The sequence below is a fragment of the Chelonia mydas genome, chromosome 2, assembly GCF_015237465.2.
Source record: "Chelonia mydas isolate rCheMyd1 chromosome 2, rCheMyd1.pri.v2, whole genome shotgun sequence".
Classification (NCBI taxonomy): domain Eukaryota; kingdom Metazoa; phylum Chordata; order Testudines; family Cheloniidae; genus Chelonia; species Chelonia mydas.
The window spans coordinates 138,226,212-138,247,504 of NC_057850.1; the positions used below are offsets into that span (position 1 = coordinate 138,226,212).

At 40.7% G+C, this 21,293-nt stretch overlaps 1 protein-coding gene across 2 annotated transcripts in view; it reads left to right on the top strand.

Annotated features, from left to right (window-relative positions):
• SEMA5A (semaphorin 5A) overlaps window positions 1-21,293 on the top strand; it is a 616,581-nt gene that overhangs the window by 201,924 nt on the left and 393,364 nt on the right. For both annotated transcript variants that reach the window (XM_007057800.4, XM_043540272.1), the window contains exon 3: window positions 18,994-19,093. In XM_007057800.4, the coding sequence (XP_007057862.2) occupies window positions 18,994-19,093 (100 nt within the window). The remainder of the gene's footprint in view (window positions 1-18,993; window positions 19,094-21,293) is intronic.

Consider the following 21,293-nt stretch of genomic DNA (forward strand, 5'->3'; position numbering starts at 1 on the left):
CTTATGTCCAGCACCATCCACCACTGCTGAACTTTCTGCACCACTGTATTCCATGCCCCTCACCCAGCAATATCCCCTTCATTGCCCTTTCACACACCCTTCAGGCACTCTCTACCCTTGAAATTACCCCTTGTCCCCATACACCTGCAGCCACTTCCCCTGTTCCTGTGAAGCCCTTCTTGCTATCCTCCAAATCTCCCAAGGAGGATTCTTCCTGTGATATTTATTCAATTATTATTCAAGAGTGGCCTCTGTGCCCCAGTCTGTTGTGCTTCCTCGATGTGTACACAGAGAGCCGGAGAAGGAGATAACCAGCAAGGGCCTGCTTCTGTCTGCTTCATGAAAGGGAAGCAGCTTCACAATGCCAGGAGAACAGAAATGCTGGAATTTCTAACAGCTCAGCTTGGGAAGAATCTGAATAGTGAGTAAGTGGCACCCCTTACTGCACCCCCATAGCAATGGGTTTAGGCTTGTGCTGGGCTAGTTGGTAATGATACCTGTTGAGGGCTAGTATACTTGTCTTCAGTACTTCATTGTAGATTGACGAGAATGGGTGTGTGTGATGGGTTGGGTCACAGAGACCCCCTTGGGACTGCCACTTGATGTGCTGAGACTAGCTCTGAGCCTGTTTTCCCTGGAAGCTTGGGACTTCAATACCTCTGTCTTGTTGAGCCAGGGGTACTTGCTCTGGGTTAATTAATAAGCAAAAAGTGATTTTATTAAATATAAAAAGTAGGATTTAAGTGGTTCCAAGTAATAACAGACAGAACAAAGTGAATTACCAAGCAAAATAAAACAAAAACACACATGTCTAGGCCTAATACAGTAGGAAACTAAATGCAGGTAAATCTCACCCTCAGAGATGTTCCAATAAGCTTCTTTCACAGACTAGACACCTTCCTAGTCTGGGTCCAGCAATCACTCACACCCCCATAGTTACTGTCCTTTGTTTCAGTTTTTTTCAAGCATCTCTTTGAGATGGAGAGGCTATCTTCTGAGCCAGCTGAAGACAAAATGGAAGGATTTCCAGGGCCTTTTATATTCTCACTTTTGTGGGTGGAAACCCCTTTGTTCTCCTGTGCAACATCACAGCCACAAGATGGAGTGTCTAGTCACCTGGGAAAGTCACGTGTCTATGAATGATTCAGCTTTTTGCAGGCCAACACCATTGTTTACATGTTAGTTTGAATGTTCCCAGGAAAGCTCAGTTGTGGATTGGTGTCTCCCAAAGTCCATTGTTAGTTAAGTACTCCCAATTACTTGAATAACCCCTTCACACTGTGTTGACCAAATCTGCCTTATGTGCTTCCTACAGCAAACACTGAATACAAGCATAGAGCCAACACTCATAACTTCAGATATAAAATTGACACATGCATACAAATAGGATGAATATATTCAGTAGATCATAACCTTTGCAAAGATATGTTACATGGCATATCTAGCATAAAACATATTCCAGTTATGTCATATTTACACTCATAAGCATATTTCTATAAAGCATTATGGGGTGCAATGTCACAGTGTGTACAGTGGATCTGGTGGAGGAGAGATTGTGATCATGTATGACCTACAAGTAGAAAAACAGATGGCAGTCAAAGGGGATCGTAAGTGAATAATGGGAGAAATCTTCAAAAAGCACACATCTTTTTTTATTCTCCCTCTCCTCCTTCCCTCTCCACTACTATTTTTACGTGGTTTCTTAGTGGTGTTCTGCTTGTGTGATTTTGTGGTGACTACTTGTCTGGGTCATGGGAGAGGGTAGGCAGGCCTGTGGTAAAGGCATGGACTAGGAGCTGAGAAATATATATTTAATTTCTGGCTGCATACAGAAAAGGAGTACTTGTGGCACCTTAGAGACTAACCAATTTATTTGAGCGTAAGCTTTCGTGAGCTACAGCTCACTTCATCGCATGCATACTGTGGAAAGTACAGAAGATCTTTTTATACACACAAAGCATGAAAAAATGGGTGTTTACCACTACAAAAGGTTTTCTCTCCCCCCACCCAACTCTTCTGCTGGTAATAGCTTATCTAAAGTGATCACTCTCCTTACAATGTGTATGATAATCAAGTTGGGCCATTTCCAGCACAAATCCAGGTTTTCTCCCTGTGCTGGAAATGGCCCAACTTGATTATCATACACATTGTAAGGAGAGTGATCACTTTAGATAAGCTATTACCAGCAGGAGAGTGGGGTGGGGGGAGAGAAAACCTTTTGTAGTGGTAAACACCCATTTTTTCATGCTTTGTGTGTATAAAAAGATCTTCTACACTTTCCACAGTATGCATCCGATGAAGTGAGCTGTAGCTCACGAAAGCTTATGCTCAAATAAATTGGTTAGTCTCTAAGGTGCCACAAGTACTCCTTTTCTTTTTGCGAATACAGACTAACACGGCTGTTACTCTGAAACCTGGCTGCATACAGACTTCCTATGTGTTTAGAAATATGTGACCCTGAGCAAGTCATTTTTGTCCAATAATTTTTAAACTGGGTGCCTAAAGTTAGATATCTAAATTCATATTTAGTAAAAAACAAAAATAAATAAAAGTGGCTTGATTGTCAGACATGTTGAGTTCTCACGCACTCTGGCCTTTGTGAGCCTTAATTCATTATTACTTGTGAAGCATGTTGATATCCTCACATGAAGGTGCTATATAAGTGTAAAGTATGATAACAGCATGTACTCCACACTAGAGATGTCAAAAGTTGACTTCTTCACACTCTAGTGTGGAATATCTAATGTAATAATTCTTTACACTTCTATAACACTTTTTCATCCGAGGCTATTAATGTATTTCACAAAAATGAATGAGTTAAGCCTCACAGTGGCCCAAGTTGGTGAGAACTCAACATCTCTGACAATCAGGGCACTTTTATTTACTTTCACTTTTTACTAAATAAATGTGTTAGGTGGAGTCTTTTCCAAAATAAGAAATAATATTCCCTGTTGTGTACTTTGGTTGGTTTTGGCCCCTTTCCATCTCTGCTTGTCATTGTGAAATTTTAACAAAGTTAAGATGCAAACTGAGAGAGGAAAATATTGCCAAAACCCCTCATTGGTTGTAATGGCTAATACCATGCTACTGCATAATTTCCCTTCACTCCAAGGCTGTAAAAACTATTTTGTCTGAAAAACCGAAATCCCTTTCATCTAAGTGGAATTTTTTTCTCTTTACTCTTACACTTTCTTGTAGCTGTATGCAAAGTACGTGTTTGGCCAGTGAAACCTAAATAATTCAAATCCCTAGTTCTGAAAAGTACAAAAATAAGTAATTGTAACATCTGTTACAGTCCTGACTGTCTGAGTCCTAAGGGCTCAGACAGTCAGGGCCTAAATTCCCTTTAATTATCGCAGTAATAGACATATGCACACATATAAGCGTGCAGAAATATAGTTCTTGGATGGTGGAGCTGTGACAGGACAAAGGGAATGGAGCAGGAATATCGTCTGGTTCCTAGACTTTAAGATTTTGAAAGTACTTAATAGATCAGGCAAAGTTATTCTACAAGACTAATGTAGATACTGTATATTTCTAAGGTAGTGTTCTTTTCTTGGGCAAACACTAGAAATTAGGGCTGTCAATTAAACACAGTTAACTCATGTGATTAACTCAAAAAAATTAATCGCCATTGAAAAAATTAATCATGATTAATCACAGTTGTAATTGCACTGTTAAACAATAATAGAATGCCAACTGAAATTTATTAAATATTTTTGGAATTTTTCTACATTTTCAAATATATCAATTTCAGTTACAACACAGAACCCAGTTCAATTCTCACAGTTCTCACCTATACAGTTCTCACAGTTTTCACCTGTACAGTTTTCAACTTATATGTTTATTTTTATTACAAATATTTGCACTGTAAAAATGATAAATAAAAGAAACAGTAGTTTTCAATTCACTTCATAGAAGTACTGTAGTGCAATCTCTTTATCATGAAAGTGCAACTTACAAATTTAGATTTTTTTGTTACATGACTGCATTCAGAAACAAAACAGTGTAAAACTTTAGAGCCTACAAGTCTACTCAGTCCTACTTATTGTTCAGCCAATTACTCAGACAAACAAATGTGTTTACATTTACGGGATATAGTGCTGCCCACTTCTTAGTTATGTCACTTGAAAGTGAGAACAGGTGTTCACATGGCACTTTTGTTGCAAGGTATTTACATGCCACATATGCTAAACATTAGTATGCCCCTTCATGCTTCGACCACCATTCCAGAGGACATGCTTCTTGCTGATGACGCTCATTTAAAAAAACAATGTGTTAATTAAATTTGTGACTGAACTCCTCGGGGGAGAATTGTATGTCTCCTGCTGTGTTTTACCCACATTCTGCCATCTATTTCAAGTTATAGCAGTCTCGGATGATGACCCATTACATGTTCATTTTAAGAACATTTTCACTGCAGATTTGACAAAATGCAAGGAATGTGAGATTTCTAAAGATAGCTACAGCACTCCTCAGTGGGATCGGAGGATAGTGGCCCGTAGAATGTGGTGTTGGAGAGTTGTCTGGCAGACAACTCCTGTTTATAATCTGACCTGTTCATGATGACTACAGCACCTCCTTTGTCAGCCCCTTTGATTATAATGTCAGAGTTGTTTCTGAGGCTGTGGATGGAGTTGAGTTCTGTACAGCTGAGGTTATGGGGCAAGTGATGCTGTTTGTTCACAATTTCAGCCAGTGTACGTCTGTGGAAGCTCTCTGTGTAGAAGTCAAGTCTGTCATTTTGACCATCAGGAGGAGTTCACGCAGGATTCTTCTTTTTGTAGTGTTGGTAGGAGGGTTCCTGTAGGTCAGTGCACTGTTCAGTGCTGTGTTGAAAATATTCCTTGAGTTGGAGATGGCGAAAGTAGGCTTCCAGATCACTGCAGAACTGTATCATGTACTCGGGGTGGTGGGGCAGAAAGAGAGTCCCCGAGATAGGACAGACTCTTCTGAAAGGCTAAGTGTGTGGTTGGATAGATTAGCAATATTGTTGGGTGAGTTAAGGGTACCACTGTTGTAGCCCCCTGTGTCATGTAGGAGTGTAGATAGTGTACTGTCCTTTTTCCTCTGTAGAGAAGTAAAGCGTGTGTTGCAACTGGCTTGTTTTGTTTGTGTAAGTTCAACTTTCATGATAAAGAGATTGCACTACAGTACTTGTATTATGTGAATTGAAATACTATTTATTTTGTTTCCTTTTTAAACTGAAAATATTTGTAATAAAAAAAATAAAGTGAGCAGTGTACACTTCGTATTCTGTGTTGTAATTGAAATCAATATATTTGAAAATGTAGAAAACATCCCAAAATATTGAAATAAATGGTATTCTATTATTAACAGCGCAATTGCACGATTGATCATGATTAATTTTTTAAATCACTTGACAGCCCTACTAGAAAAGCATTTTTTGCCTATGTTAGGAAGAGAGACAATTGACAAATTTAATCCAGAGAAGTACTGAGCACTGTGGGCTGATCTTGCACTAGTGAAGTCAGGGGGAGTTTTGCAATCAGGTTCAGTGTGAGAAGAATCAAGGCACTACTGAGCTTCTGGAAATGTTGTGAGAGTATAGAACTTTGTGTGTGTTTGGGGTGAAGACAGCGTATCTCTATGACCCTCTCTGTGGGATTTTGGCTCCATAATCCAGTGGATTACAGTTCTCTCTATAGATAGTGCATATAGATTTTTTCATCTGTAATCAATACATTTTGCAACATATTTTTTCTTTAATGGATAATCCAAGTATAAAGCAGTAGAGAATACATTTAAAACTCTTCGTTTTATTTAACTGTTTTAGAGTATCATGTGTGAGCTGAATGAAATTGTTAAAACAAAAAATGAGAGGACTACAGTATTTTGTATTCGGCATACCTGTCAATCTAATGACAGATATATGCTTTTTTTTTTTCCAGTAAGAAATTCTGCATAATGTGTGGCATACCCAAAGAAAAAATCCAGTGTATGGTGTTCCTGTCACTTTACTAAGAAGAATGCCACATCATAACTTGCTGTAATATTAACAGCAAAAGGTTGTGTTCTTCTTCAAATGGCATCGACACATTCCAGTCCTGGGATGTGCTGACAGTGCAATTGGACAAGTGTAACCTTCTAGTCATAGTGCCCACTGGCGCACTCTTGCACCTCCCACACCTTCACTTGTGGCCCAGAGGATGAGGCTATAAAAAGGGGGCATAATGTTCAGACCACCTCCGTTCCTTCCAACCATCATTGCTGATGGATCAAGAATCTGACTGGGTCCCTGGACCTGGATTTGTCAGAACAGATCATTCCCAGTGCTGCCTTCTTCTTACTTTAATTAGGTTTTAGTTAGTTAGTTTTTCTTTTCTTTCTTTTTTTTTTTTTAAATTTTCTCATTCTTTTGACTAAGGATCTTACCCAGCTGCGGTCCTTGGTTCCAGTATGCTGGAACTGAAGACAAAGAAACCAGAATTCTAGAGGTGTGCCTCTTGCTCTGCCATTTTTCCTGGTTTAGATGCATGTTTGGCCTGCTAGGGGGGAAGGTCATTCTCCTTCTCATTGCTCCATATACATCACCATCATGCCCTGTGCTGGAAAGGAATGTCAGAATTGCCTCCAAGCTATACTATTGTAGGAAACATTAGCAGCTGAATTTTATGACTCTGAAATGTGGGGAACAGCGCTGTGAGACTACCCTCAACCCTGAACCCCCAGGGGGTTGAAAAGCCTGGCAGGTGCTGGCTTTCTTGATTAGAGCCAAACCTACGGTGCCTATCATTATAAATCTATAGATCCAACTGAGCACAAAAGTTTAACCTCACACGTGTTGGCCTCTGCTGAAGGAGCCCATCCTCACGAGTATACTTCTGGCTCTGCACGCTGAAGGGCAAAAGTGTTCCCTCAGCATGGCAAGCTCAGAAGTCAGAGCCACAGCAATGGGTGGTATTGAGGGCCATGGCCATATTATGAATCCACATCTACCCCGGTTCCAAGACCATCAGCTCCATGCTCAAAATAAGCCTGATGAGGCACCTAATGCTTCCTTGGAATATTGGTTCCCATTAATATGGTTAATTAACCATATTGGTTCCTTGGAGTATTGGTTCCTATTAATGCAGTTAACCTGACATGGTTGGTCAGGTTCATTGTGTTGAGCCCCTGGATCACTCTCATTTGGACTCATTCTCATGCAGCCCTGGGTACATTATCATCAGCGCTTAAAGATAAAGGAAAGAAGCTGAATGTGGTGGGGTTGGTTCCTCCTCCTCATTGCCTGGGAAAGAAAAAGAAAAAACATGACATAGCTAAAATCAATTTCCAGACTTCCTCAGAGAGCCCCGGGCGCACGGTGGCAGCTGGGACCATGGGCACACTGGGATGCTGGTTGTGGGTGGCAACTGGGACGCTGGGCGGAGTTTAATTGTTAACAGAAACCAATAAAAATCAAGCTTATCGGTAAAGCAGTTAAACTTTAACATTTCTAGTACATGAGTCCTCTCAAGAGGAGCTATAGAAAGTCTATAGGTGGTACTGGGAAACCAGAACATTTGCTAATTTGCCTGATAAGATTGTGAAACCCAGGACTGTATCAATAGAACAGGTACTTTTGAAGGGCATGTCATTGACAATATATAGAGAGTAGACTTGGAGAAAATGATCTTTACCATGGCGCAGTATGACTTTCAAACTCCTGAGAATCTAAAATGTTGAATGTGATTGTTTGAGGTCAAAAGTCAAATCTGAAGCTTTGTGGGTCAAATTAAAATCCTTATTTCTCATCCACTAAAAATTATATTTCCAATGATATATGGCATGACTTTCAATTTCTGTTAGTCTGACAGGATGTTTAAGCATTATGTCGAGAACTGCATTTAAAATTTTCCAGAAGGGCTGCATGTAATTTGCATATACATTTACCTAAGTTTTAAAATCAAAAGTCAGTCTTCCTTGAAAGATGAACAGAAATTTCTTGTTGGCTGTTTTCAGTATATATGAAAACATGCAGTTAATCGGTTTTGCCATCCCTGAGTAATTATAAGGAAAGCTGAGAATATATATGTATTTTATAGAACAGGAAAATATTGTGCCCTGAAGTTGTTATTAAAAAAAAAAGTCAATCAATCAAACATCAGGTGATTCACCAACCCATTAGAGAAGCGAGAACATTTGGGCTCTTCCCTCTTTGAATCATTAGTTTCTGTGTCCTGCATCCCTTATCAAAAGTTTAGTGAATTGGAATTTGGATCAGTCTGCCTTATTAGATTCCAGAGATTACACATTGTGTACCGCCAGTCTAGAAGTTGCAGTCTAATACTGAAGTTCATAGATCTAAGGCAGTAGTTTTCAACGTTTTTTCATTTGCAGACCCCTAAAAAAATTCGAATGGAGGTGTGGACTCCTTTGGAAATCTTAGACGTAGTCTTTGGACCCCTAGGGATCTAAGGGTAATTATCTTCCTAATGATAGAAGGTATCACCTTCAACTACTAATAGTCTAGGTGGGTTCATGTTCAACTGTTCAAACATTCAGAGTTGGCACATTATTTTTGCTGAGCTATTTGTGACTGCAGGGATGATCAGCAGTGTATGAGACATGTTCTATATATGTTATATTTTATTTCTTACATTTTATTTATATGTTGGATGTTTTTTTTCCTTCTAATGTTAATTTTAAAAAATTGCCTGATTATACTTTCAGTGAAGGCAATGGGAGTTTTGTCATTATGTTCATAACAGTTAATACCCAGCAAGAAATCTCATTCCGTCACGTATTTCAGAGGTATTGGGTTGGTATAAATATGGGAAGAATTTGACCCCTAGTAGAAAAAAAACAAACAAACAGCTAGAGGACTTCCATTATAATAAGAGTTAAATAGTGACTGTGGCAGAACCATTGACCTAAAATTCTGTGCACCAATAGATATTAAAAACTGGAGCTACCAAAACAAACATCTCTGTATAGTTTCCATTATTGTATGCAGTGTTGCTGTAGCTGTGTTGGTCCCAGGATCTTAGGTGGATGAGGTAAAATCTTTTATTGGACCAACTTCTGTTGGTGAGAGAGACAAACTTTTGAGCTTACACAGAGCTCTTCTTCAGGTCTGGGAAACAAGAAGTTAAAGCTTGTGTAAGAGCTCTGAGCCAGAGAAGCAGCCCAGGGAGCTGGAGGCAGAGCAGCAGCAGTGCTGAGGCAGAGAGCAGCTGGGGCTGGAGCAGTCCAGTGCCATGTGTGGTGAGCAGATGGGGAGAGCGAGGGGGACCCTGGGCAGCGGGCCCAGCACTGGGAGATGCCTCCAGCCAAGACGCCTGGCTGGCCAGACTTGGATGGGGATCGTAACCCCAATGGGGCGGGGGTGACTCTGGGAAGAAGGGTCCTGCTACCTAGAGCCTGAGGGTGTGTAGCCACTGCCAGAGCAAGTGTCAGACCCGCAGCATCCCTGCAGCACAGCCAGGGCCTGAGAAGGGGCCTGGGACTTGTGGGGAACAGACTGAACTTCCCTTACATTCCAGAGATGCTGGTTGTGACGTCCCCGTGCCACAGAGTGGGGTGACATGTTTTCCTTTAACCTCTCCCATTTTTTCCTTATTTTTAAAAATTGATTGCTGTTTAATCAATTGTATTTGCTTTGAACTGTATATAATGTTCAGTGGTTCACAGAAGCCTCCAGTGCAGAGAGAGCACCCCGGAGTGGCCACGGCAAGGTTGGGGGTGAAGATCCCAAGGAATCCTGGGCCCAGCCTTGTTGGGGTTACGAGGACTCTGGCAGACAGGAGAGTGGAAGGGGAGCCCTTGAGGTCAGGCAGGCCTCTGGGTAAAGGAAGTGGGAGCGAGGACTCAGATCCTTTTGTTAGCCCATTTCACCGGGATAGTGTATAAGCCAGGAAAGTTCCCCACAATAGCGGGATCATTCCTCCGCTTACACGTAGTTTATGTTGTTTACGTTACATGATACACAAAGATATATCTAATTTTCCTAGTTATTCAATTTTTTCCCCATAGAGATTAAAATCATACCATGAATGGGCTAATTATACCTATTGCCAACAAACAGCACATATTACCCAAAATAAAGCATAAAAAAGCTGGCATGCTTATTGGCATACCTTGCCTCAGCCCCACTGAGATGGATAGAAGAGAAATGTGCTTAAGTTGTCAGATAAAGTATAGCAGGGTTCTGAGATACAATCATCATCATTTTCTCTGTTGGAAGATATTGAAGAGTATATGCTCATATTCCCCGGCTGCACTCCAGAGAAGGTGATTTTTTCCCAATGAGAATCAGTGACTTATGAATAGCAGTGTGTTTAATTCATTGGTGAGTAGAAATGGGAAAGAAAGAACTCAGTAGGAGGTGGGAGGTGGAGCGGAAGAGGGAAGGCAAATGTAAAGAGAAAAAATGAGTAGTCCAAAGACAATAAAGTAAAATAAAACAGATTTGCAGATGTCATTTTTCTTTCTTCTTATCTCTTTTGCACACAGGTTAGTATTTGAGTTCATAAAACTGTTTTTTGGTATAGTTGTTATTTAAGGAAATGTTTGTTTAATGAAGTGAAGCTTAAAATTAAGTAAAAAATCCCACTGAAATGGATACCTTAGTTTTAGAAAAATCACTCAGAAACCTAATCTCTCTGGATCATAGTTTAGGAATATGAAATCCTAAAATGTCAGACTAGAGAGTCTGTAGGTGCACCTAATTAGGACCATAAAGAAAGAGGTGCTGCAAAGATTGCCCCAAACATGTTCTCTTAATATATTCTTTTGGGGCTAATGAGACTGGCACCTTGGCAGCAGGGGTGATATGTGAATGAAAAGTGGAAGATCACAGCCAATATTTCTACCTTCTCTTGTTGCCTTTGAAGAAGATACTAATTTATCATAACTGTCACAAGAATTAACTATAGAAGTTATCTTTAGGCCATTATCCAGTATTTTGAGGGTGGTATTTTACCATTTTTAGTCTAAATTAATTTAATGTTGTTAGAAAATAACTTTTATATTCTAAAATACATTTTAATTGTATTTGGTGAGATTAGTGAATCTATTGTACCGGTGCCACCCAGAGATTTCTGTTAATATTGCAAATTCAGTAGTTTTAAACAGTGATCGAGAAAAATAACTGCTATTTTTCTAAAGCATCGTTTGCTGAAGAAAACTGTGTTGCAAATGTATCTTGATTTAACTTTAGTAATATGGTCACTTTGCAGTTACCCCTATAGAGTGACAGATGGGACAACATAACAAGAGAAGCCGTGGGATGACACATGATAGTTTTAAAATTTTACCATCCTGTGGCTGAATGCACCCCTGTATTCACACCCCACTCACTACTTGAATGATCTTTGTACAAAATGTGCCTTGTGCAGTATCATTTGAAAACTAATAACTCACTGGTCAATAATATCATGGTGAAATGTATGTAGTAACATTAATAAAGTTATGAAAAAATTGAGAGAGGACTTTAGCATATTTGTTTTGCTACAGGCTTTTTAGCTCTGGTAAACTTCTTTTTTTCCAATTTTTAAAAAAATCACAGTTTGGTTCACTGCAAACAAGAAAGTCCAGTACTTATATAGCTTTTGTGTTAAAAACCTGAACCTCATTTAAAGAGTATACATTTATTAATATGGTGAAAAAGGAAATTGTATTTTTCTGTATGAGGAAAGAAATATAAGTCAAGTACATTACAAGTCAGGAACTCCTCAGTTCATGCCAAAAAAATGGCCCCTGCTAGTGCCACTCGACTAGCACTTGTCTGCTCTGTGTCTTTCCCAAGGGGGATTGGACCCTATTTTGCTGAATGCTGCCTGAACACACAAAAAGCTCCTGCCCTGGAGAGCTTACAGTATAAGGTCCCAATCTTACACACACTTATCCATATGCTTAACTTTAAACATGCAAGTAGTACCATTGAAGTCAATTGTGGATAAATGTTTTCAGGATCAGGGCCTAAAAACATAAACAAAATGAGGGTTTGGGTATGAACAAGGTAATGACTGGCACAGTTTTGCTTATTACATGTTTTGCTGGGTTTTGCTTTATTGCTTTAAGTTGGAGTAGTGATAGGGTGAGGGAAATGGCAGGAATCCAGGAATTAGTAAAAGTAAGTGAGTAGGAAGAGGAAGGGACAGTTGTAGTTTAACTGTCTCACTATGATCAGTAGGCAGTATACTTAAGTTACATAGCAGTAGACAATGTAATTGAATTACATATTTAAATATGTAACTATTCCAATATATAATTCTGTAAGTGTATTATTTCGTAAAGTGTGTTATGTAACATTGGTATGACGACCATTAATAAAGTGAAGTTAATTATTAATTACATTTATTAGTTTTACATGGGGTTCTCATCTGAAATAAATGTATTGGTAGACACTGACAGTACCTTATGCACCTCTGACTCTAAGAAACTAGATGCTCAAATCTTTTATCCCTCATAGAATTCAAACATCTTGTATCACTTTAAGAAAGTTATCATGTATGTGTAGTAATGTACATTGCATAGTACCAAACCCTTGTGTATTCTTACTATATAGATGCAAATGAGGTGCAATTCTGGACTAACTCCGTTGACTCAGCCCTAGTCTATACTGGGGGAATAGGTGGGGATCAATCTAAATTATACAACTTCAGCTACGCAAATAACGTAGCTTAAGTTGACGTACTTAGATCCACTTACCGTGGTGTCTTCACCACGATGAGTCGACAGCTGCTGCTCTCCTGTCGACTCTGCCTGCGCCTTTCATGGCGCTGGAGTACAGGAGTCAATGGGAGAGCAGCAGCTGTCGACTTATCGCGTCTAGACTAGACATGATAAATCAGTCCCCGCTGAATCGATCGCTGCCCGCCAGTTCAGCGGGTAGTGAAGACATACCCTTAGTTACTCAGATGATGGATTTATTTGGGATTTCTACCGTGTAACTAAGAGCAGAATTTCACCCATAGTTTAAAGATTTTTACTGGCATATTTCAGTGGGGCTTTTGTTTGATGATCTGATATTAGTTTGCCTTTACAGAAGTGTTCTAAAAGTTGTAACAGTAGCCCCTAAGGGGCTGTAACTACTCCTGTGAGAGACATTGCATGATCAGTGTTTGAAATTGTTCCCTAGAAGTTAAAACATTTGTTGTTGCAGCCTGTTCCTCTTCCCTTTTTCCCCCAGATGAAGTAATGTTGAATGATACAGAAGCAGAATAATTTTTGTTTGGGGGGAGCAGAGAAAAGCAAAGTTCAAAGGGAGCTGTCAACGGCTCTCATGCTTGCTTTGACCTTCCAGTCCATGCTTTCTCTTTCCTGCCCTGCTAAGGTAAAAAATGAATGATCCCAATTGCCTGCTGTGCCTTATTTATTTATCTTCACAACACCCGTATGAGGTAAGAAAGTACTTATTTTTAGCTTAATTGTACAGCTGGGAACCAGGGCACAAAGAGATTATATGGGTACTCTGCAAGTGATGGTGAGTTTGTGGCACAAATAGGAACTCATCCAGCTAGCAGGGGTAAGAATAGTACAGATATGATGGCATGGGGTAGCAACCCAAGCATATATCAGGGCTCCCTGGGAGGCTTATACTTGGTTGGGTAGCCTGTGCTGAAGCCTGCGAAACCATATCTACACTACTATTGTATACCTACCTGTGCTGCAATCACCCCTTCACTTGTAGTGAAGACATATCCTTAGAATCTTGCCCAGGGTCATGCAGAAAGTCTGTGGCTGATCAGGGAGCTGAACTTAGGGCTCCTAAGTCCCAGGCTAGTGGCATAACCATCAGGCTAACCTTCCTCACTGCCCAGTGGAAAAAGAAAAGGAGTACTTGTGGCAACCTTTTCCACTGCCCAGTGGAAAAAGAAAAGGAGGACTTGTGGCACCTTAGAGACTAACAAATTTATTTGAGCATAAGCTTTCGTGAGCTACAGCTCACTTCATCGGATGTAGCTCACGAAAGCTTATGCTCAGATAAATTTGTTAGTCTCCAACGCGCCACAAGTCCTCCTTTTCTTTTTGTGGATACAGACTAACATGGCTGCTAATCTGAAATCTGACCAGTGTATTTCTGTTGCCAAGATGCCCTATTGAACTGCCTCTGTACGATGCCTGCTTTTGTGACTACCACAGGGGAAGTCACTGCAACCATAATCTATTTGGTTAGTTAGGTTCAGAGAAATCTCAGGGAAAGTACAGTCAGAGTGCTGGACTTAGATTTGTTCAGGACTCAAAGACCCTGATCTTCACCAGAGGATAATTGTGTTACATTATATGTTTAACATAATTACTCAGCTTGTTGTGTTTCTATTTTGTTTGGATTCCTGTGATTGTTTAAAATTGTTTCATTTCATCTGGTGAATCTTCCTGCCACCACCATTGGCCGACACTGGGCCCAAAGACAAGGAGAGTGCTCAGAACTGTGAGATATGCTTACATGTTCTTTAAGACCACTAGGGTCATATCCTTAGGCTATCAAGACCTGAGGGACTGGCTAGCTGGGGAGTTGGAGGTGTTGATTGGTAAACTGAGGTATTTGCTGTTTGATTTTTTTTACCTTTTCTCTCCGTTATCCCTTCCCTCACAAAATATATCACTTTTAATGCCTTTCAACAGAAGTTCTCACCGTTTGTATTCTGGCTGGTTCCTTGACTTCTTAGAACACCGAGATTCTATATTGTTTTTATGACATTAAAAGAACATTATTAACATTGCAAAGTCAAACACTCAAAAGTTAGGAAATGAAAGATTTAAGGTTGTGTGTACAACCTTAATTTGTCCCCTTGTGCATACATATTATGATACAGACTTTAATTACATGATCACATACTATTTTTTGCAGGACTCCTGCCTGATTCAGTGTACAGGAAGGATGATGGTCACTGAACGAGCTGCGACTCAATATTTCAAGTGTTCTTGTTGTAAAATGTGTGGCTCCAGGCCTTATTTACTGTACACTACTCAAACCTTGCTCTGAAGATAGAGTTACTCATTTCTCCATACGTTTTCTATGATGCTGATCACTGTCATATTTGATTAAGTCACAAACATTAATGATTTTATTTTCACAACACCCTTGTGAGATGAGGAGGTGATATTATTTCCATTTTACAGATGGATAAGCAAGCCACAGAGAGACTGTCAAAAGTTTCCATTTACTTTGGGTGCCCAATTTGAGACACTTAGGACCTGATTTTTCAGAGCAATTCATATCATATAGCAGTTTATATGTTCAGAGCACAGCTCCCAGTGACTTCAGTTGCAGCTGTGAGAGCTCAGCACTTACGCAAATGTGTCTTAGGTTGGGTACCCAGAAAATAAGTGACACGCTTAATGACCGCCTGTGGGAAAAAATGGTTTAAGTGACTTGTCTAGCATCATGCAAGAACTCTACGGCAGAGGCAAGGATAGACTCCAGTACACCTGCATGGTTTTCAATTAGTTTAACCATGAGACCCTCAGAGACTCCTTTCTTTTCCTGCAATTTCCAGTCTTATTCACTACAGAGCTTCCAACTTCTGCAACATACAACCCTGATTAATTCCTTCAGGACCATCCATCCAATGAATGTTGAGTCTCAGGATCTTGGTTTCCTTTCCAAACTCTGGAGGAGGTTTATGCTCTAGTGAGCACAGACCTTTCTGCCTCTCTGCCCGCACATGATCCATTCTGGCTCTGTCCCCTACAGCTTGTCCCTGTGTCAGTCCTGTCTTCTCCCCCTCCCTACTGGCTCCTCATTCCAGTCCCAGTCTCCATCCCCAAGGGCTCTTTGTTCCACTCCCAGTGTCCCTTCACAGTCGGGTGCAGTCTCCCACTTTGAGCTGCCAGTCTGAGTCTCAGTCTTCCCTTCGTTGCCCAGCCAATTCCAGTATTTCCTACCAGACTCTGAGTCTTCCCATGCTGCATCTCCTTGTCCCAGTCCAGCTATTATCTCCTCTGCATTGCAGTCAGGTGGCTTTCTCCTACACACAGCCTGGGCAGCAGCAGGAGGAAAAGTAAGAACACAGAAGAAACCATCTCCCTGCCCTCAGTTACTGAGTCTGGCACCAAGTTACTCGTAACAACCAGGAGCAACATCATAGAACATCAGGGTTGGAAGGGACCTCCGGAGGTCATCTAGTCCAACCCTCTGCTCAAAGCAGGACCAATCCCCAACTATATCATCCCAGCCAGGACTTTGTCAAGCCTGACCTTGAAAACCTCTAAGGAAGGAGATTCCACCACCTCCCTAGGTAACGCATTCCAGTGCTTCACCACCCTCCTAGTGAAAAAGTTTTCCCTAACATCCAACCTAAACCTCCCCCACTGCAACTTGAGACCATTACTCCTTGTTCTGTCATCTGCTACCACTGAGAACAGTCTAGATCCATCCTCTTTTGAACCCCCTTTCAGGTAGTTGAAAGCAGCTATCAAATACCCCCTCATTCTTCTCTTCTGCAGATTAAACAATCCCAGTTCCCTCAGCCTCTCCTCATAAGTCATAAACTCCAGCACCCTAACCATTTTTGTTGCCCTCTGCTGGACATTTTCCAATTTTTCCACATCCTTCTTGTAGTGTGGGGCCCAAAACTGGACACAGTACTCCAGATGAGGCCTCACCAATGTTGAATAAAGGGGAATGATCACGTCCTTCAATCTGCTGGCAATGCCCCTACTTAAACAGCCCAAAATGCCATTAGCCTTCTTGGCAACAAGGGCACACTGTTGACTCATATCCAGCTTCTCATACACAGTAATCTCTAGGTTCTTTTCTGCAGAACTGCTGCCAAGCCATTCGGTCCCTAGTCTGGAGCAGTGCATGGGATTCTTCCATCCTAAGTGCAGGACTCTGCACTTGTCCTTGTTGAACCTCATTAGATTTCTTTTAGCCCAATCCTCTAATTTGTCTAGGTCCCTCCATATCCTATCTCTACCCTCCAGCGTATCTACCACTCCTCCCAGTTTAGTATCATCTGCAAACTTGCTGAGGGTGCAATCCACACCATCCTCCAGATCATTAATAAAGATATTGAACAAAACCAGCCCCAGGACCGACCCTTGGGGCACTCCACTTGATACCAGCTGCCAACTAGACATGGAGCCATTGATCACTACCCGTGGAGCCCGACGATCTAGCCAGCTTTCTATCCACCTTATAGTCCATTAATCCAGCCCATACTTCTTTAACTTGCTGGCAAGAATACAGTGGGAGACAGTATCAAAAGCTTTGCTAAAGTCAAGGAATAACACAGCCACTTCAACATTGGAGGGAAAGTCCTGCTCAGCCCCTGGAGCCTTAGGCTGGAGCATGCTCAGTTCAGATGGATTTTATGGTGAAATTAGCTGCCAAAATCTTACAAGTCTCTGCTGATCATGTGCAACTTGTCATTTTTTTCAGAGGCTTATAAATGGCCAGATTTTCATGGGGACACCCTGATACTAGGGTCCCCCCTTCTAGCCAAATATCAAGCTGTTGCTCCAAACCATGGGGATGCTAGAACTTCTCAAACAAAAGGTTGTATGATGGCTTTAACAACATTTTTTCCCTAGTCTCATTTGCGGAAATGGCTGGACCGTTTTTGCTGAAATTTTCCAAAAAATACTCAGCCTGAGGCAGACACCTGACATGGATAATTTCAGCCCGAATAGTTAAAGTTGGACAATGTTATCAGCAAGTGAAAACAGAGGCTTATAATGGGAAGTGTTGGGAGCTTTAACAATAGGCTGGGCCATAATATAGTAACTACCAGTTCCTCCTACAACACTATAACTGTTCCCATTGTGTACATATTCTCACAGCAGCTGGAGTCACCACTTTGACACCACCGATTGATTACCCCAGATCCACCTGCCTTTAAACAGACAGCGGCACAGACCATGCAAACCTACAAACCAAGGTCCTTCACGTATATTCAGCTAGCAGTGCCTGGTGGCTACATACAAAGTATTTTTTTTTAAATGCTTCACGGAGCTCTAGATTGGAGGAAATCAGGGATTTTGTACTGTTGCTATTTTAAAAAAATGGGTCAGCTTTACAACATTAAATGTTTATAAATAACAATTGTGTGTGCCTAATGTGTGTGAATACTCATGCTGTGTGCTCAAATCATCCATGTCCACATGCATATATTTAATGTGGCACCCAACTCGTCATATATGTGCAGAAATAGTTGATTTGCACCTGTACATCAACCACTAGTTAGGCATGCACAATTGCTTATCTGTGCTTCATTTCAAAAATCTAGATCTATATGTGCACAGGCAGTCCTTGACTTTATGATGTTCGACTTACGACAATTGGTTTTGACTCTACGATGCTCGGTCCCGCAACGGAGTGGATTGTGGTTCTGAGTTACGAAGTTTCGACTTACGACACAATTTTCAGGAACCACTTGTGTCGTTAAGTCCGAGGACTGCCTGTAATTTGCGTGTGAATGGTGTGTTGATGTTTCTCAAATTGTGAAGTTTGCCCTTTGGCCTTCTGCCTCTGTATTTCACAGTGCTACATCATTCTTTTCTCGAAGAAAAGTTTATGTTAAAAATGACAAAAATGCAGCAGCTGAATGGATGTTTCTCTCCCCCCTCCTTTTTCTTTTTTTTTTGGTGGAAATGGTAAAAAATAAAGTTCTTTTTACTTAATATGCTTAGCTCAGCAGGACTTTATTGTGGTTTTTAAAGTCTTCAGCTATTTGTGGTTTACTTGTACAGGAAATAATTTTGTTCGCATTTGGTTATCCTCTAATGAATCATGGTAACTGCACTGTGTTGTTGTCTGCCTTGTTCTGTGCTTGGGGAAGAAAAGCACATCTGGCCTGTAAATCAGAACTAAACATCGATACCTCATTCAGCTGTTTATTTAGTGACTGCCCTCTATGTTATATAGGTCTACAGTGCAGATTATCTACACAGTGGTGAAAATCTCATATGGCCCCTTAAAGGATCACACTGGGAAGCCTCCACGCCCCCACAGTATCTCTGATATGTAATATTTGCTACCTGATACAATGTAACTATGCTTCTTGCAGTAACAAGTATATTCTCTTTTTATTCTTTTAGAAATTGTCCCCTGGTTATGTGTGTTCAGAGCAGAGAATGCTGTGGACTTCTCACAATTAACATTTGACCCAGGACAAAAAGAACTTATTGCTGGAGCAAGGTGAGAAATTTATGTGCTTTTGTTGATTATTCTTGTGTCAAGTTAAGTGCTAGTGAGCCAAATTCTGCCTTCAGTTGTATCTATGCAACTCCATTTACATCAAGTCATGAAGACGTACTGAACTGGATGTAACTAGAGTTTCATCTATTATAACTGACAGAAGATTTAAAGTGCTGGGTTGGTTCAGGGTGCATAAGAAGTTACTCTGTATTCTCACTTTTAGGAGCCTTGTCCTGTAGTCATTGCAAACTCAGAACTCTTATTAATGTCAGTGAGAGATCAACACAGAACATGACCCTACAGTAGTAAGAGGTAAAGTTGCTTTAAACCCATGTGGGAAGAGTTTAGTTCAGGACACATTTTATAGCAACTCCAAATATGGTTTTACAGCACTTCTTTTTCCCCTTCTATGATCCTATTCATGGTCCAGTCTTGCTGCCTTTTTCTTGAAGGGGATATATATTAAGGCAGTAGTTTTCAAACTGTGGTCCATAGTGAATTACTCTTGCATGCTCTGTAGAGCTTCTTCTGTCGTAGTGGTGAAACATTGGTCGGTTCACAGACACTGGTTTGTCCTAGTAGCTGTAGCGCAGTAGAATTCTTTGGTTTCCCAAGACTTTAACCAACTAAACTTAACTTTTAACAAAATATTTTTGACTATATCTATTTTTTTCATTTACAAAGCACCAATCTACATAATATCTAGGTTCCATCTAACACCAGCAGCGTGTTGCTGCTTCACATTTTCCTTTGGAAGCTCAAGAAGTAGTCCACAAAATAAAGAAGCTTGAGAACTGCATTAGGGCTCAAATTCTGCCATCATACCTGAACAATTTCCATTGGTGTCAATGGAATGGTGTGTGTGGTTTGTTTCCGGCAAAATTTGGCCCTGGAGCTCAAACTGATTGTAAAATAGTGTTAATGGCAGCTTTCAAAATCAGGAAAAGCCTGATGAAAAAAAGTTTTTTCAAGAGAAAAGTCTTAGCATGGTCATTTTTTAAAATCTTATTTTAAAACTGTGGAGATTTGTGTTTAAAAACAAACAAAATAAAATTTGAAGACTTTTTATTTTCTGCTTGGCAACTTTAAAATCAAGCTTCAGAATCCCTCCTTAAAATTGCCTTTGCCATGATGTCTACAAGAGTTCACAATGGTTAGGCTGCTGATGTGCTGAGATTACTGCTGGTGATGCAAACTGATATTGTTTCATTTATTTCTTGTTCTCCCTCATCGACCTGGCTGTCTCTCCACCTGTTGTTTCTTGTGTTAGATTGTAAGGTCTTTGGAGCAGGGACTGCCTTTTTGTTCTGTGTTTGTACCGAGCCTAATACTGTTGGGTCCTGGCCCATGACTGGGGCTCCTAGGTGCTACTGCAATACAAATAAATAAATAATAATACAATAATAAGAAGTTGTATTATGTATCTGAGGGTAGAATGAAGACTGTTGTTAAACTAAATCAAGTTCTTAGTAGTTTGAACAGTTTCCAATTTTTTTTATTTTTTTTTTCAAATAATGATCACTTTTATTTCTAGAAAGACAAGGCAGGTGAGGTAATATGTTTTATTTTGCCAACTACTGTTGGTGGGAGGGACTAGCTTTCAAACTACACTGAGCTCTTCTTCAAGTCTGGGGAAGGTAACCAGGAAGTCTAAGTTAAATACAAGTTGGGGTAGATTGTTAATCATAAAGGGTTCACATTTGCTGTAGGAGACCACTTAAAATAAAGTGGACAATTAAGGGTTATCAGGCAGTGGAGTGTGTTACAAATTTGTAATGACCCATATGACCAGTCTGTCTCTTAAGTCCATGGTTTTTAGTGTCTAGCAGAATTATGAATTTAAGTTCCCATGCTTGTCTTTGAAGGTATTGTTCAGGCTTCCTTTGAGGATGAGGACTGAGAGGTCAGCCTTCAAAACAAACAGACACACACAGCTGCAGCCAATCAACCGCCTTGCCCCTGTGTTTGCAACTAGTCACAGGGAAACCCCTCTGTCCACACACCTTACCTTCTGATTACGGATACGATCCTGTCATAGAGTCCAAGGGTTTCCTTGACTTTCCAGGACCTCCGTGACTTCTTCTGGGGTGGGGCTGGAGCAGCAACTGGGATTGGGTCAGCCTCCCTGGGGCTGAAGCAGTGGCAGTCCGCTTCTGTCACAGGAGCAGTGGTGCGCTGGAGCAGCTGCAAGCCCCCAGCA